General features: G+C 35.8%; 1 protein-coding gene across 4 annotated transcripts in view; it reads left to right on the top strand.

The window, feature by feature from the left end:
• Nucleotides 1–13,675, top strand: part of PPHLN1 (periphilin 1) — a 61,666-nt gene that overhangs the window by 17,881 nt on the left and 30,110 nt on the right. For 3 of the 4 annotated variants that reach the window (XM_014248845.2, XM_088055660.1, XM_014248844.2), the window contains 2 exons: nucleotides 8,130–8,338; nucleotides 11,969–12,048. In XM_014248845.2, the coding sequence (XP_014104320.1) occupies nucleotides 8,130–8,338; nucleotides 11,969–12,048 (289 nt within the window). Of the gene's footprint in view, nucleotides 1–8,129; nucleotides 8,381–11,968; nucleotides 12,049–13,675 lie in introns of all 4 variants that reach the window. The other variant, XM_014248843.2, reaches the window with a different exon arrangement.

Below are 13,675 nucleotides of genomic sequence, written 5' to 3'. Positions count from 1 at the left end.
ATGATAGGGTAATGTACCTAAAGGTAAGATTAACACTGTAAGATCTTGGTTAACATATCTCTTAAAGGAAGTATTTGAAAAGTGAGCTCGCCTGGTCTAGTCCTATAGCTTGCACTATAGATGGTATCAAAACTAGCAGGTTAATGCTGGATTGGGAAATAATGAGACAAACTCCCATGGGTAGCACTTGATTATTCTGGACAAGTTTCCTAACTACTTCATTGAAAAGCAGCTAGCTACTGAGACAGTGGGGGAGGGAAAGAGGAGGGAGTGTCCCTTCGAGTCCAGACGTCTTCTGTTAAGATGGCATCTAATTAAATCATCTCAACGAAAGCCAGTGAATTGGGCTGATGAATGTAGTCATGGCGTTCTCATGTTGAGGTGTATTGTCACAGAGGACTTTGACATAACTTCCCTTAGGAAGGTAAATTCTTTGTCATATGTTAGGTTCCAAGGACTTGTTTGTTGTATTTTGAATATACTAAACATTTTAGATTCAATTCCCTTTGGGAGAGGATGGGAATATTAAGATACAGGAGAGGATAAGAAAATATTTAATGTTACTGATAGTTTAGGCATCCTTTTGTTAAGCATTTTGCTTTAAAGAGAAAATATTTCATGTGCTATTTCCACCTGCTCTTGGGTTTAGAGTGTTATGATCTACATCTGAGGAAAAGTTCATCAATAAAACAATTCCATGGTCTCATGCTATTGGTATTATTTTTAAAAGATAGTTCTATTTTTGCATGGTAACAAATTATTCTCAGTGTTAGTCTTGACATTAGTTCATGATAAGTATTTACATAACCTGAAAGGTTCTTTCCTTTGTAATTGAAGCTTTGTAATTGTTTATGAGCTGATAGTAAATGCTTTTCTCTAAGTGAAACTAAATATTGGTGTCATTACACACAACAGGGTTGGGTCAGCCAGCTGTGGGAATGTCTTTCTCTTCTGAAGGCTGACTTTCAACAGTTGCATATATTAAATCGTATCTTATGTAGCCTAGTGTGCGTAATTATTTTTGAAAATGATGCTTGAGAGAGTGATTATGAATTTTGGAAGTAAAATGGAAAAGGTTTTAATGTGTTAACTTAAGAAATAATAGAATGATTTGAGTTCGAAGGTACCTTGAAAGGTCATCTAGCCAGCACCCTGCAGTTAGCAGGGACATCTTCAAGTAGATCAGGTAGCTCAGAGTCCCATCCAGCCTGACCCTGAATGTTTTTCCAGGGACACAGGTTATTTACCACCTCTCTGGGCAACCTGTTTCAGCATACTCATCATAAACATTTTCTGGCAGAGCCTTTTCTTTTCTAGGCTGAACACCACTCTTGCAACCTTTCCTCATAGATGTGCTCCATCCCACTTGATAATTTTTGTTGCCCATGGTCCAGCTATCCATCCATGTCTTTCTGGGACTTTAGAGCTAGGTGCAGCATACCAGGTGGGATCTCATCAGGGTAGAGTAGATGGGCAAACTAATTCAGGTTTGATGAGTTCCTAGACTCAGTATGTGTTCTACAATTTTTTTGTTGTTAGATGCAGTTTTTGAAGCATTTTGTCCAAGGATCTAAGTAAGGCAAAAGATTATGTTAACAGAGGAGATTGAAGTATAAAGCAATGAATGACCTTCTTTTAAACTTCTTTTCAGCTACTGCTAATTTATTAATACTTAATGAAACTTGTGTCTGGTAAGCAGTATTCTGTTTTAAAATTTATCTTTGAATTTACATTTATTACTCACAGCTAGTAACCTGCCACAGTGAATTAAATATTTGTCTGCCAGTTTTGTTGTCTGAGAGAAAAATATCCATACCAGCTTAGGCACAGAATGGAAATCTGGATCCAAGGAAGGTTGCAGAGTTCAGGATTGCAGCAGCACCAGTTTCAATCAGTATGAGCTGTCATGGAGCTCCAAAGTTAACTGTTACTAACTCACTGAAATAACTGAAGGCATACAAGAGTTGCAAAATTATTTTTAATAAGGAATTTACCCAGGCAGCATAGCTGCTGTTAAATATGTTCAAACAAGTGATACTTATAATATATAGGAAATCATCTGCAAAAAGAGGCAAGAGATATTAATGTTTATTATAGAAACGGTAAATTATAATGAAAGTGAAGGGAAAAAGCAGATTGGAAAATAAAGAAGATAAAGCTACATGGCTGAATAATTTTTAAGGGGAAATGTCTCTCTTAACGTTTTGATTTTGAACAAACTGTATACCTGACAGGAAGGATTGCGATCATATAAAGTAAAATCTGATTATGTGCAATGGATATTTTTCTTCATATATGTATAATGTCTTATATTGAGAAATCCAGAAGCAGAGGTAGTAGTGTGCTAACTTTACTGAAATTTGGTATGCAGAAGTCCATACCACTATTACAACACTTTAAGGGACATAAGCAAGTGAAACCTATTTGGCCTAATTGTTTCAAATCTCACTTTAATTTGAGAATAAAAACACAGAGATCTGTAATGCATTTTTCCCATATAGAGAAAAATTGAGTGTTTTTTGATTTATAGATCTCATTAAGGGATTTGGAAATAGGAAAAAAGTAAATATAGTAAGGGTATTGTCTGTCAGTAATACTGACATAAGGTATTACTGCTTACAAACCTGTTCCACAACTTGCTCTTTCATTTTGCAGTTTTTGGATAGTGTTAGAAAGTCAAACCCAAGAGTTGATCAAATCAGCATATCCTAGCACTACTTGTTGCATTCTTTTGTCAATGAACTAATTGCATTCTGCAGCACAAAGATGAAAAGATTAAGTGCTCTTCCAGCAGCTATTTCATGGTTTCTGGGTTTTTCTATGGAAGGATTTTAAAGATAGCTTTTGGGGAAAGAAAAGGCTTGCTGAACATAAAAGTCTAAATTCCTAAAATACAGTGCAAAAATATTTCTTTCTGGGGCGTAACATGTGCTTGTCAACATTAAATTGTTAGACAATTAATTAATTAATGTAGACAAGTGCTTGTCTACATTAAATTGTTTGGCATGTACTAAGAGTGAAGTAAAAAACAAAGTAAATTCAAAGCCCTCAAAGAGAAGACACTTTTGAAGGGTACCAATGTGATTTGATACCTCAGGGAAATGTTTTAAAAATGTTTCCTGTGTGCTGGTCTCTGCCTGAGGCAGGATGACAGTAAACATGCAAGCACCTACTTAGGAATCTCTGTCCATTAGAACTTTGTCTAGAAGCTAAAACATTCACCAGTTTCTCTGGTCTGTTAGGGCATTAAGGGAGAAAAGAAGTATGTAAAATACTGTATTGTGCTTCCTGGCTTTTTTCCGCTTTTTAAGCTTATATTGAGACAGAAGATTTCAGTTGTTTCTGTTTTGAATTAAGTCTGTTTAGGAATTTATTTAGTTGCTATTTGATTTAGTTGCATAGAGTCCTGAAATGGAAGAGGTTTATTCCCTGAGCTAGTTGTTTGAACTGCTTTACTCTTCTGGGGTGATAGGCTGCTCAAAGTGCAGATATAGATGTTGTTGCTGTTCATAGAAATCATGATTTGGTCCATCACTTTAAGCATGTACTCTCTCTGGATCTTAAGACCTGTGGTTTGTTTTCTATTTTGGAGAAACTGGAGGGTCTTACTAAGCCCTTGTTTTTAAAAAGGAGAAAAAACAAACTCACATGTATTTGAATGCAGTTATTTTGTCTAATTTGATCTTAATTTGTCTAAATAACATATTTTGTTTTTATTCTGTAGAGTTGTCTAAAGCTCTTTGTTCTTAATTCTTTGTTACTTTAACCTGTGTTTTTCTGGACTCTTTGTTACTTTGTTCTCTGTCCTTATCTGTGATTGACCATAATTTCTCTGTGTCAGATAATAGAGAGTTTTAGTTTAAATATACTTTTATTATGTGGGCTTATCTTGCAGCAAATCTAATAGTGTGTTACCAATGACAGTAAGAAGGAGGAGGGTACTAATGAGAAAGCAATGTAGTGGGATTTCCAATGCCATTGAAGTGCATAGCTTTACTATTCAATTAAAGGACATAGCATTTCTCTCTAATATTGCTATAATATTCATATTGTCTTATTTTTTTATTCTCTGACCTGTCATGACATCCCAAGGTAGTGGCAGGGAAAGAGGAGTTGAGTAGCTCTCATACTGAGCGAGGTGGACACATGGCATCAGTGTGGAGATTTGGTGTTTGCTTATGATAACTTCAGAAGTACTGCATGCAGATAAAGATGATGAAACATTTATTTGGTATTTCTGGATATCCTTTTCTGCTTGAAACAGTGTTTCACAATGCCTGTTTCCTTTTGCCTTCATGCAGAAAGCTGTTAATAAGATTATGCTGGCTGGTCCTAATTATGTTAATTCATTTAGAGCAAAATGCAGATATCGCAATTGCTCCAGTTACTTGCTTAGTCATAAAATGTTGAAAACCAGTTGTCAATAAGAAATCTTGTCATCATTTCAAATATTCAGATGAAAGCCATTGGAACCAGGTGCAATGGTTCTGTGTATGATGGTGTAATTCACTGTATTACTTGAATTTAGGATAAATTTGCATAAGGACCTTTGGACATTAATAGGAGATTATAGCAAATCTCCAGAGCAGAAGAATAAGTTGTTGATGTGTTGCACAACCATGTACTGTGTACTTTGGAAAGAAATTGAATGAGTTCTGGGAGAGGGGTGGCTGGAATCTTGCACCACCTACATTTACTTTGAAGATGTTAAAATTGGAGGAGTTCTTGCCTATTCTAGAGGCTGGGGGTGTTGTATATTTTATTAAATATTTTCTACATCGTGTGATTCATATTGTTAGCTCTTGCAATGTCCTGAAAAGGCAGGCAAAAAGGAATTTTAGTTTAACTTTTCCTCCCCCTCCCCCTTGCATCTGCATTATGAGACAGAAAAAATATATTCAGTTAAGGATTCAGTTCAGATCTTGACTGTTTCATCTCTTAGCACTGAAGTCTGGTGTTGCAAAAGCTATTTATAGCTTCTTCTTCAATTTATTTATAAAAGTGTGAGAGTTATTTCTAGGCAAGGTTAGTAATTAAGCACGAGGCTGTAAATGGAGTGTTTAATCCCTTTGGCAATAGCAGTAATCTTTCTCGGGTGGAAGGGATCATGAAAACATCCCTGTTGACTTTTTTATCTAGGTTATACACAGCACTCACCTGTGAATTCCTGGAAGACCCTCCTGTTTCTGTTCCACAATAATATGCTGTTTTGTTTCCAGTCTTCAGCGCAGTGTCAAAAGTGAGAGTTATGTTCGCTATGGCTGGACCATAACGTAGATTAATGTTCTAGTTGAAAAGTTGAATGTAATGGTATATAGAAGTCTCAGAGAACAGTGAGGACAAAGTATTGTTGGCTTTTGCCCAGTAGCACAAATTCAATGAGAGTGATTTAAAAGTCCTCTTTCAGTAAAGCCTTTTCCTTTATTGCATGTGATGTGCTTCATATACCTCTCTATTCCAGGGCATTTCACATCCAGGAAGTGATTTAATTTTACCTCTGAGTACTCTGAAGAGATAAACCTGACACATTGGTTTGTGTTCATCTTTGTTTCACAGAGCTTAAGCTATACCGCTGTGTTGTTTCTGTTCTGTAGGCAGCTGAAAATCTCCCCAGTGTTGTATTCCCTTGGTTTTCTACTGTGCAGAAAGTCATACCTTCTTCTGTTGTGTAGTTGTGTTTTACCCTTGAGGAAACCAGTACTTATGGTGAACTGAAATAATTGTCAGGGTGGAGCTCTTCCCCAGCTGCCCTTGCTGAATGGTATATCACAGTGTGGCTGTTTTTGTAACAGTTCAGAGGCTCCTCCAAGACTGTTAGCTTTAGTAAGAATTTAATGGTCAAGTTTCATCAAGGTTAACACTGATACTGCTTCCTGTTGCAACACTGCTGAGAGAACAAAATTGTGCTTAAGTGTGAATTATGAACTCAAAATACAAAGATTTAAGGGATGCTATTTAAAAGAGATTAATTCTGTATTCGTTGTTAAGGGCAGTAGCTCTATTTTAAAGTCTATTTTGCATCTCTACTAAATATTGTCCCTGCTCAGTAAACCTTTTGAGTATGTGTCAGAATCTGAAGCATGTGCTTAACTACTTTGCTGAATTGGGGCCTTCATTACCAAATTGCAGGTGTATGTTAGCTTAAGTGTTTAAGGAAAAAATAACTGCAAAACAATACTATCTTTGTTCTGTTCAGTGCATTACATTAATGGAAAACATCAGAAGTGCTGTGCTGTTGCTCTGCTCTCCCAAACAGATTTAATATAGTTAATGGCTTGAATGTTCTGTATGAGATATGGTTCAATTAAGAATTAACACAGTGATGAAATAAAAATTCAAAAATTGAAAGTGAGATTCTATTTTAGGGTGCATAATATTATTGCAGAATGTGGCTTTCAAATGTTTTCCTGTTTGAAAGTGCATTTCAATTATATATTTTTTTTAATTCTTACATGGATAGTAGAGCATTTATTATACATGTGCAATAGCTGGGGCTCTGTAAACACTACCATAATAAACTGCTCTGTATATGAGGGTTTAATAACATGGTCATAAAAGTGTATTTTACGCATAAAGGTGGTTTACTAGTCTGCCACAAAGCTTCTCATTTAAAAATAAATAACATTTAAAGAGAGAGATTAAGAAGGAAATGGAAGAAAAAGTGGGCTGTGCCTAAGTAATTCCTGATAAATATTTAATCAATATGTTCTTTAATAAATAACCCCCCACTTAGCTAGAAAAATAGTTCAGTGCTGAGTTAATCTAGTATTCTTCAAGCCTGAATTTACACTTCATATCTGTAGCTACATAAAATGTTCATACATATAATGGAGATGTGCTTTCCATGCAACAAGTAAACCTGCTCTGTGTAAAAACACGCCAGTGTCACAGGGTTTTTGTTTTGTGGTGCTACCTGTGAAGCTTCCATCGCCCAAGACGCCTTTGGCACACGGAAATCCTTTTTTATCAGTCACAAATATGGGCCTGTGCCATGCTGTAGGAGTTGTACATCTTCTTCTCCACCAACATAAAACTAGCTATAGCTACATTGTGCTAAATGTGACCACCAGATTTTTGTGAGACATTCCCCTATTTAAAATACTGGACTCTGATGAGAAATAGGAGAGAATATACATTCTGATTTACTAGAAATGCTGTGAAATCTTGGAGATTTCTATGGAGAAGCTGAGAAATACTTCCTATTCTTACCAATGCATCTTCTGACCAAGGCAAAAGTGACATGTCTAGATTCAGTTGCTTCGTATATCTTTTAGCTCTGAGTTAGGACAAGTTTGAAATTATACTAAGGGGTTTTTTTTCACCTTTGCACTTATGTGTACATTAATATGATTTACAAATAACCAACACATTTGTGCTGTGGTCTGGAGTAACAATATTTAAACTCAGTAGAAAGTTTTATGGTTTGTTAAATTACAGTTATAATTCAATTGATTTTGTGACATTTTACATTAAAGTTCAAAATTAATATTGTGTGTTGTGAGAAACACATTTATGAAATGTAAGTCTTCATATTTTCATTCAAGAGTTGACCTTGGGTGGATTCATGATGAGAGAATAGATATTCTGCAGATTTCTTTTTGTCTTTGCTGGATATAAGCTGAAATTCATCAGTGATATTTGTGTAGCAAGGTGTTTGAAATCAAATGAGGAGTATTCTCCCTTGAAAATAAGAGAAAAACTTAGGTGAAAAATGCCAAATAGTGTAAGCAATATTTGGATATGCATTTTTAGCTATTGTAAATTCAGGCTTAATTTCCAGGGTAAGTGTAGTAAGTGTAGTAAATATGAAAAAAATTGCGAGAGTTCTCATTTTGTCATTGTCATTTTCTTACGTTTTAGCTGTATTATCAAGAAATAAAAAGGAATTAGCTTCTAGCAATGAGGTATCATAATGAAATCTTAAAAAATTACCCTTTTTTTCACTTTATTTACTTGTTTTTCATTCTTTGCCTAGTACTCTTAAAAACACTGAAGATTTTGGATGTGTTCTGCAGATGACAGTTAACTGTTTCTATTTACCAGGCGTGAACTGTTGCCATTATATATGTGCTGTACTGTAAACATTGGAAGGATAACCAAGTTTCTTGTATTTTTTGTTGTCTTCCAAGGGATGTCAGAGATGGCTTCAGAAGAAAAAGCTTCTATTCTTCTCATTATGTGAGAGATCGATCCCCTCACAAGAGGGACTCTCCTTTCTTCAGGGAATCGCCAGGGAGCCGGAGGGATTCTCCGCACAGCAGATCTGGCTCTAGTGTCAGCAGCAGGAGCTACTCTCCTGAAAGAAGCAAAGCCTATCCTTTCCACCAACATAGCAGAAGTATGTCATCTTTACATAAAAGAAATATTTCTTCTCAGCAAGGTAATGCTGGATTAATGATGTGAACTGGTTAGTGAGGTGAAACTGCAAGTCACTGTATAAGCCTCTCTTCCTTATATGCTCTTTTTAAAATGGGAAAAGCTGACATTTTGTGCTGTCTATGAGCTGTCTGCTCTGGTTGTTTCATTGTACTCTCTGTTCCCTTATGTATTTCATGTGGGAGATTGTAGGTGTTATTTTGGTGTCAGGTCTAGACTGACTGTAGGAGTTTCAGCTGCACAGCTTTTTCTAGTATTTTATGTTCTTTTTAGCATCAGCTCCTTTTACTTCTTTATGTGCTTCATTCCCTGAGAGGAAGCTTTGCTACATCTACAGCAGATAAAGACATTTCTTCCTGCAGCCAGGATAAAACATGGATTTAAAAAAATGGAGAAGTGAAAGAACATACTTCTTCTGGTTGCATTTTCTCCAATTTTTACTAGGCTTTTGAAACTGATTGTTTTTTAGCAATTACATTTCAATGTCAAAACCTCTCAGATCTTGCTCTCCTCAAAGAAATGTGAAGCATATCTCAGTTTAGTCTATTCCGACTTTTAGAAGCTTGACTCTTAATGTTTCCCAGAAGTCTAATGAATCATCTGTTTTGAAAATATTTGAGCTTTCATATTTAAATTATTTTTTGGGGAAAAAAAGGAATTACTTTTTTTAGTATACTACAGTCTTAGCCACTCTGTTTGTACAGCTTATGTAAATTAATCCAATTTGATTTCTCTTTCTGCAAATGCTTTCTAGTGAACTATGCAAACTACTGTTCATTTTGGCAGCTTTTTAAAAATGAATTAGATTTTTTTTTGCTTACTGAGAAGGCACATTGTGTTTCCAGAGTGACACTGAACCATTATGCAGCGCTTCTTGTCAAAAGAGATCTTTGTGATTTAGTTAACATTGTTTAAATATTGAGGAATAATTTCACTCCTTGAAGAGTAGAGATGGGTCTTTTTATTTGAGCATTAGAGTGCTTTTAACATTTTGTAGCAATATGAATTTAGTGAACATAAATTCCTCTAAGTGTAGGAGAGGAAGAAAAAATAAAATAGTTACCTAGTTTTCTAGAAGTCTTGTAGGTGTGCAGCTTGTAATTACTAGGGACAGGAAAACAACGTTGTGAGAAACCATACAAAATTTTGGAATGTTTCATTTTTTAATTTTTTTTATTTTTTAATTTTGAGCTGACTTTGATCATATATGTATATACTATATTGATAGAATTACTCAGACAATAGTGGAGGTAGTGATATAGAAGCAGATATGTTCACAAACCAGAAAAGGTGCTGATCAAGAGAGGAGCTTACATCTAGGTCTGTGGTTTTTGATATTTTCTCCTGTTTGCATGGTTGAAAACCTTTCTCAGTCATCTCTAGGTAAGTTTTAAGAGACCAGCTAAGTTATACACTGGACTATTTCTTTATCCTTTCCCTGGAAAGGAGGACTACTAAAATGTCCCTCTAGATGACTGAATTAAAATACCTATTTGCAAGGTAAAAATGGTTTAAAGAATACTTATAGAATAATTTTTTATTGTGGTTTGCCTTAGGTAAGCTCATGTACCGCATATTTAACAGGAACATCTAGTGGAATGTCTCATATGTCAGTAGTACATTTAAATGGATTTACAACATGCAAAGCATATCCTATTTCATGTGGAATTTGCAATATGGCATCTTTCTAAAATACTATAATGCAGTTTAAAATCATGCTATCTGAATTGGTTTGGCCACATGACTTGCACTGAAGAAGGAATATCCTATGCTCCACCACACTTCATACATCAGGATAAATACAGAATTTAACCAAAGAAAACTGCAAGGACATGAAGTAGCTTGGTAAAGGGAGGGAAAGGGCTAAGGGAAAGGGCAAGCATTCATCTGTGATGGGAGAGCTCGGAGAGAAGCAGGATGGTATTCCTTCAGGGGCCCAGGCACGAAGGGGTCAGTAGAGTGGTGTGCTGAGGAAATGCAAGAAGGCGAATACTGGTGCTTGAAGAGTGTCATGTTTAATTTTACAGGTAGGGCTTTGATGCTCAAAAGAGCCACACACATTCTGAAAAAAATGGCCTAATTATGTCTTCTAATTAAATGGCATTTTTTCAACTTCGCTTAACTTTAAATAATTTTCTGCCATTTGTATCAATTCATTTCATCTGTTCAGGTGCAAACATATAACCCATTTAACTGAGATATCTTTAAAGAATCTGGTCTGACAAAGCAGGCATGTGGGAAGCAGAGTAGTCCATGAATTTAAAAGGAGGTGGCTTGTCTATGAGGCTGAAAAGCACGTATCACGGGAGAAAAACTTGTGTTACTTAGTGGTGACAAAAATGTGTGCTTTCTTGCTTTGACTCATTAAATTAAAGCCATATTTAAAGCCATAATGAACAATCACATTTATATTTATACAAAAATAATTTCTCTCCCAATTTTCATAAGTATTTGATAGATTTTTAAATGTATCCCATTATTAATTGTATTTATAAAAATTTAATGGAAGCCAAGGTAAGTTTACATTACCTTGGCTTGTTTGTGATCAGTCAACTGTTTCTGCAGTGAGTGTAAATAGTCTGGTTAATTTAGACCGACTTAAAATATGTTTGCTTTTTGTACTTACCTTTTTCAGATCTTTTAGATTTAATCTGTGGACCACAACTTGAAAACTAGTACTTTACACTGCAACCAGTTCTGTTGCTGTGGGCTGCCTGAAACTGGTCTGTGGCAAGACTGTACACAGATTGTGATTAGCACTGTGAATTTGATTTGACATTTTGCCAATTTTAACTCTCATAAGAAAGACAGTGATCTTACAAGGAGCATCTACTCTGTGGCTGATGCAGTACAGGACTGTTTCCCATGGCAGGTCTTTTCAACATACTGTGGCCTGCTAAACTAGTTTATACACTACCTGATTACCTTGAGTGAGTGACTGGTGTCTAATATTTCATTTTTATATTATTGCAAGAATATTAAAAAGTGAAATCACATCATCTTACGGAATCCTACTGATAACAACTTTACAGTTAATGATGGAAAAAAGAACTGGATTTTCTTAAAGGCATTAAATGACACAGCTGTATCTTTTCTCTACTTAGGAAGAGAAAAAAAGTGTTACTAATATTTGTCAGATGGTGGAATATGTAGATTTTATAGAATTGTAGAAACATTAAGGTTGGAAAAGACCTCCAAGATCAAGTCCAACCTTTGGCCAAACACTACCCTGTTGACATGGCACTAAATGTCATGTCCTGTCATTTCTTGAACACCTCCAGGGATAGTGGCTCCACCACCTCCCTGAGTAGCTGTTCCAAAGCTTAACCACTCTTTCAGTGAAAAGATTCTTCCTGATGTCCAGCCTGAGCCTTTCCTGGCACAGCTTGAGGCCATTTCCTCTTGTCAGTAGTTGCTTGGGAGAAGAGTCCAGCTCCCATCTTGCTACAACCTCCTGTCAGGTAGTTGTTGAGGGTGATAAGGTTCATGTCTGACATCATAAAATTACACTGCAATTTTTCTAAGCCAGTAAGCATATTTGCAATATATATATCTTTAATTTCTCAGTCATTAATTTTTTTCTTAATTGTAGGTAAAGAGAGGACAGGTCAGTCACTGAAAACATCAAGAGATGCATCACCTTCAGGGTCCACAGCAGTACCTTCATCAAAGGTGAATTTTCTTTTTGACTACTTCACACCATAGTTTTAGATTGTTCATTCTTGGATTTTTTCCTTAGTTGGAAGGAGAGTGTGCATTCACCTGTTAAAGTACATATTCCTTACAATATTACTTCCTATTCCTTACAATAGAAGTAGGACTTGGTCTTAGAATTCTGTGTTGTTGTGAATATGTTAGTATTACCACTTATTTTGACACAGACACACCTGCATGTTATTCAGTGGGGAAAAAACCCAGGCTTTGGCTGTGCTATGTCATTCTAAGTACTTACCTCTTACACATCTCTTTTAGAACTGCTCTGCCAGCTGATTGCCATTGTCCTTAAGGGGGGAGGCAAGTAATGTATTTTTCAGTGATGTAAAATAAGGGAAAATGAGATAAAAGCTATTATGCACAAGTTATGCTGATTTGGTTCATAAAATACACTTTATAATTAGTTCACCTATTGTGCTTATACACTCAGCACACTGCAGCTTAATATCAAATCCTTATTTAATACACACCTTTGAGAACAAAGAGGCATTGCAAAATCTTGCTTTTGTGTTAGTATGTGAGCTTGAACTCTGTATTCTGTAAGTGTTCTGCTTTCTTCTCAGTCAGTTGTATTGGTTTTTTGCCATCAGTTTGCAAGCATCTGCTGGCAGTGGATATCCACTTGATACAGGCCATGCAAAATGAAACTTTCTTTGGTGGAAGTCATTTCCCCAGACAGCATAAATATTTATTGGGTGTGCATCAGAAGCAGAAATGGAAGTACTTCCATGACTGTTTATTGATTTTTCTCTTGAGTCCCCAAATCTGCTTATATTGTAACTGCCCTGTGTCAGTGGAGCCTTTTGGAGTGAGCCTTTTGGCTGGAGTTGCACTGAGCAGTTAAGTTACCTAAGTGCTTCACTGACTCAGAAGTAGTCTTGGCAAAACATGAACATCTCCAGAGCCAGAGTCTTACAATTTATCAAGGCTTGAGAAATCAGTTATATGCTATATATTAGCAATTAAAGGATATTATTTTCAATGCTCTAAGTTATAATTTAGCTTTGAAATTTTTACAAAGGTGTATGTTTCCATAGCAATACCTCTTTTCACTGTAGTATCTATTTGGAAATCTGAAAAGGTATTTTTATCTATAATTATTTTTTGCATATTCATGCATTTGAATTAATACATGTTGATGTTACCTGATCTTAGCCACCTGTTTGACTATGGCATGAAATCTTTTGTTTTTCTTTATTACCCTTATAGACTGTAAGCCTTGGAGGCTGTATCCAACATAAGGCAAAAGGATGTGTGAGACAGGAACAGCTGCTGAGCAAACTCAGGCTTTAGCTTTTCCATGTTACTGATGAGATTAAAAAGTGCAAAAAAAAAAAAGACTTCTGTTTTCAGGTGGGAGGGTGGGGTGCAGCAGTTTAGTTTTTTGGGGTTTTTTTGAAATCTATTAGGTTGGTTGTTTCTTGCAAGTTTGCAGCCTAAATATCTGCTGCTATTTTCAGCTGAGAAATATGCTCCTGCTCTGTCTCTTCAGCTGAGGCATACCTGTGCAAATACCATTACTTTATTCCATAAAATTCATGCAGGGTTTAATATGTATTTATCAGCATTCAACCTAAAGAATTAA

The sequence above is a fragment of the Pseudopodoces humilis genome, chromosome 5, assembly GCF_049639895.1.
Source record: "Pseudopodoces humilis isolate 2021_Gansu_Grassland_sample_001 chromosome 5, ASM4963989v1, whole genome shotgun sequence".
NCBI classification, from domain to species: domain Eukaryota; kingdom Metazoa; phylum Chordata; class Aves; order Passeriformes; family Paridae; genus Pseudopodoces; species Pseudopodoces humilis.
Note: the sequence above shows the minus strand (reverse complement) of the source record. Positions and strands in the feature narration are given on the sequence as shown.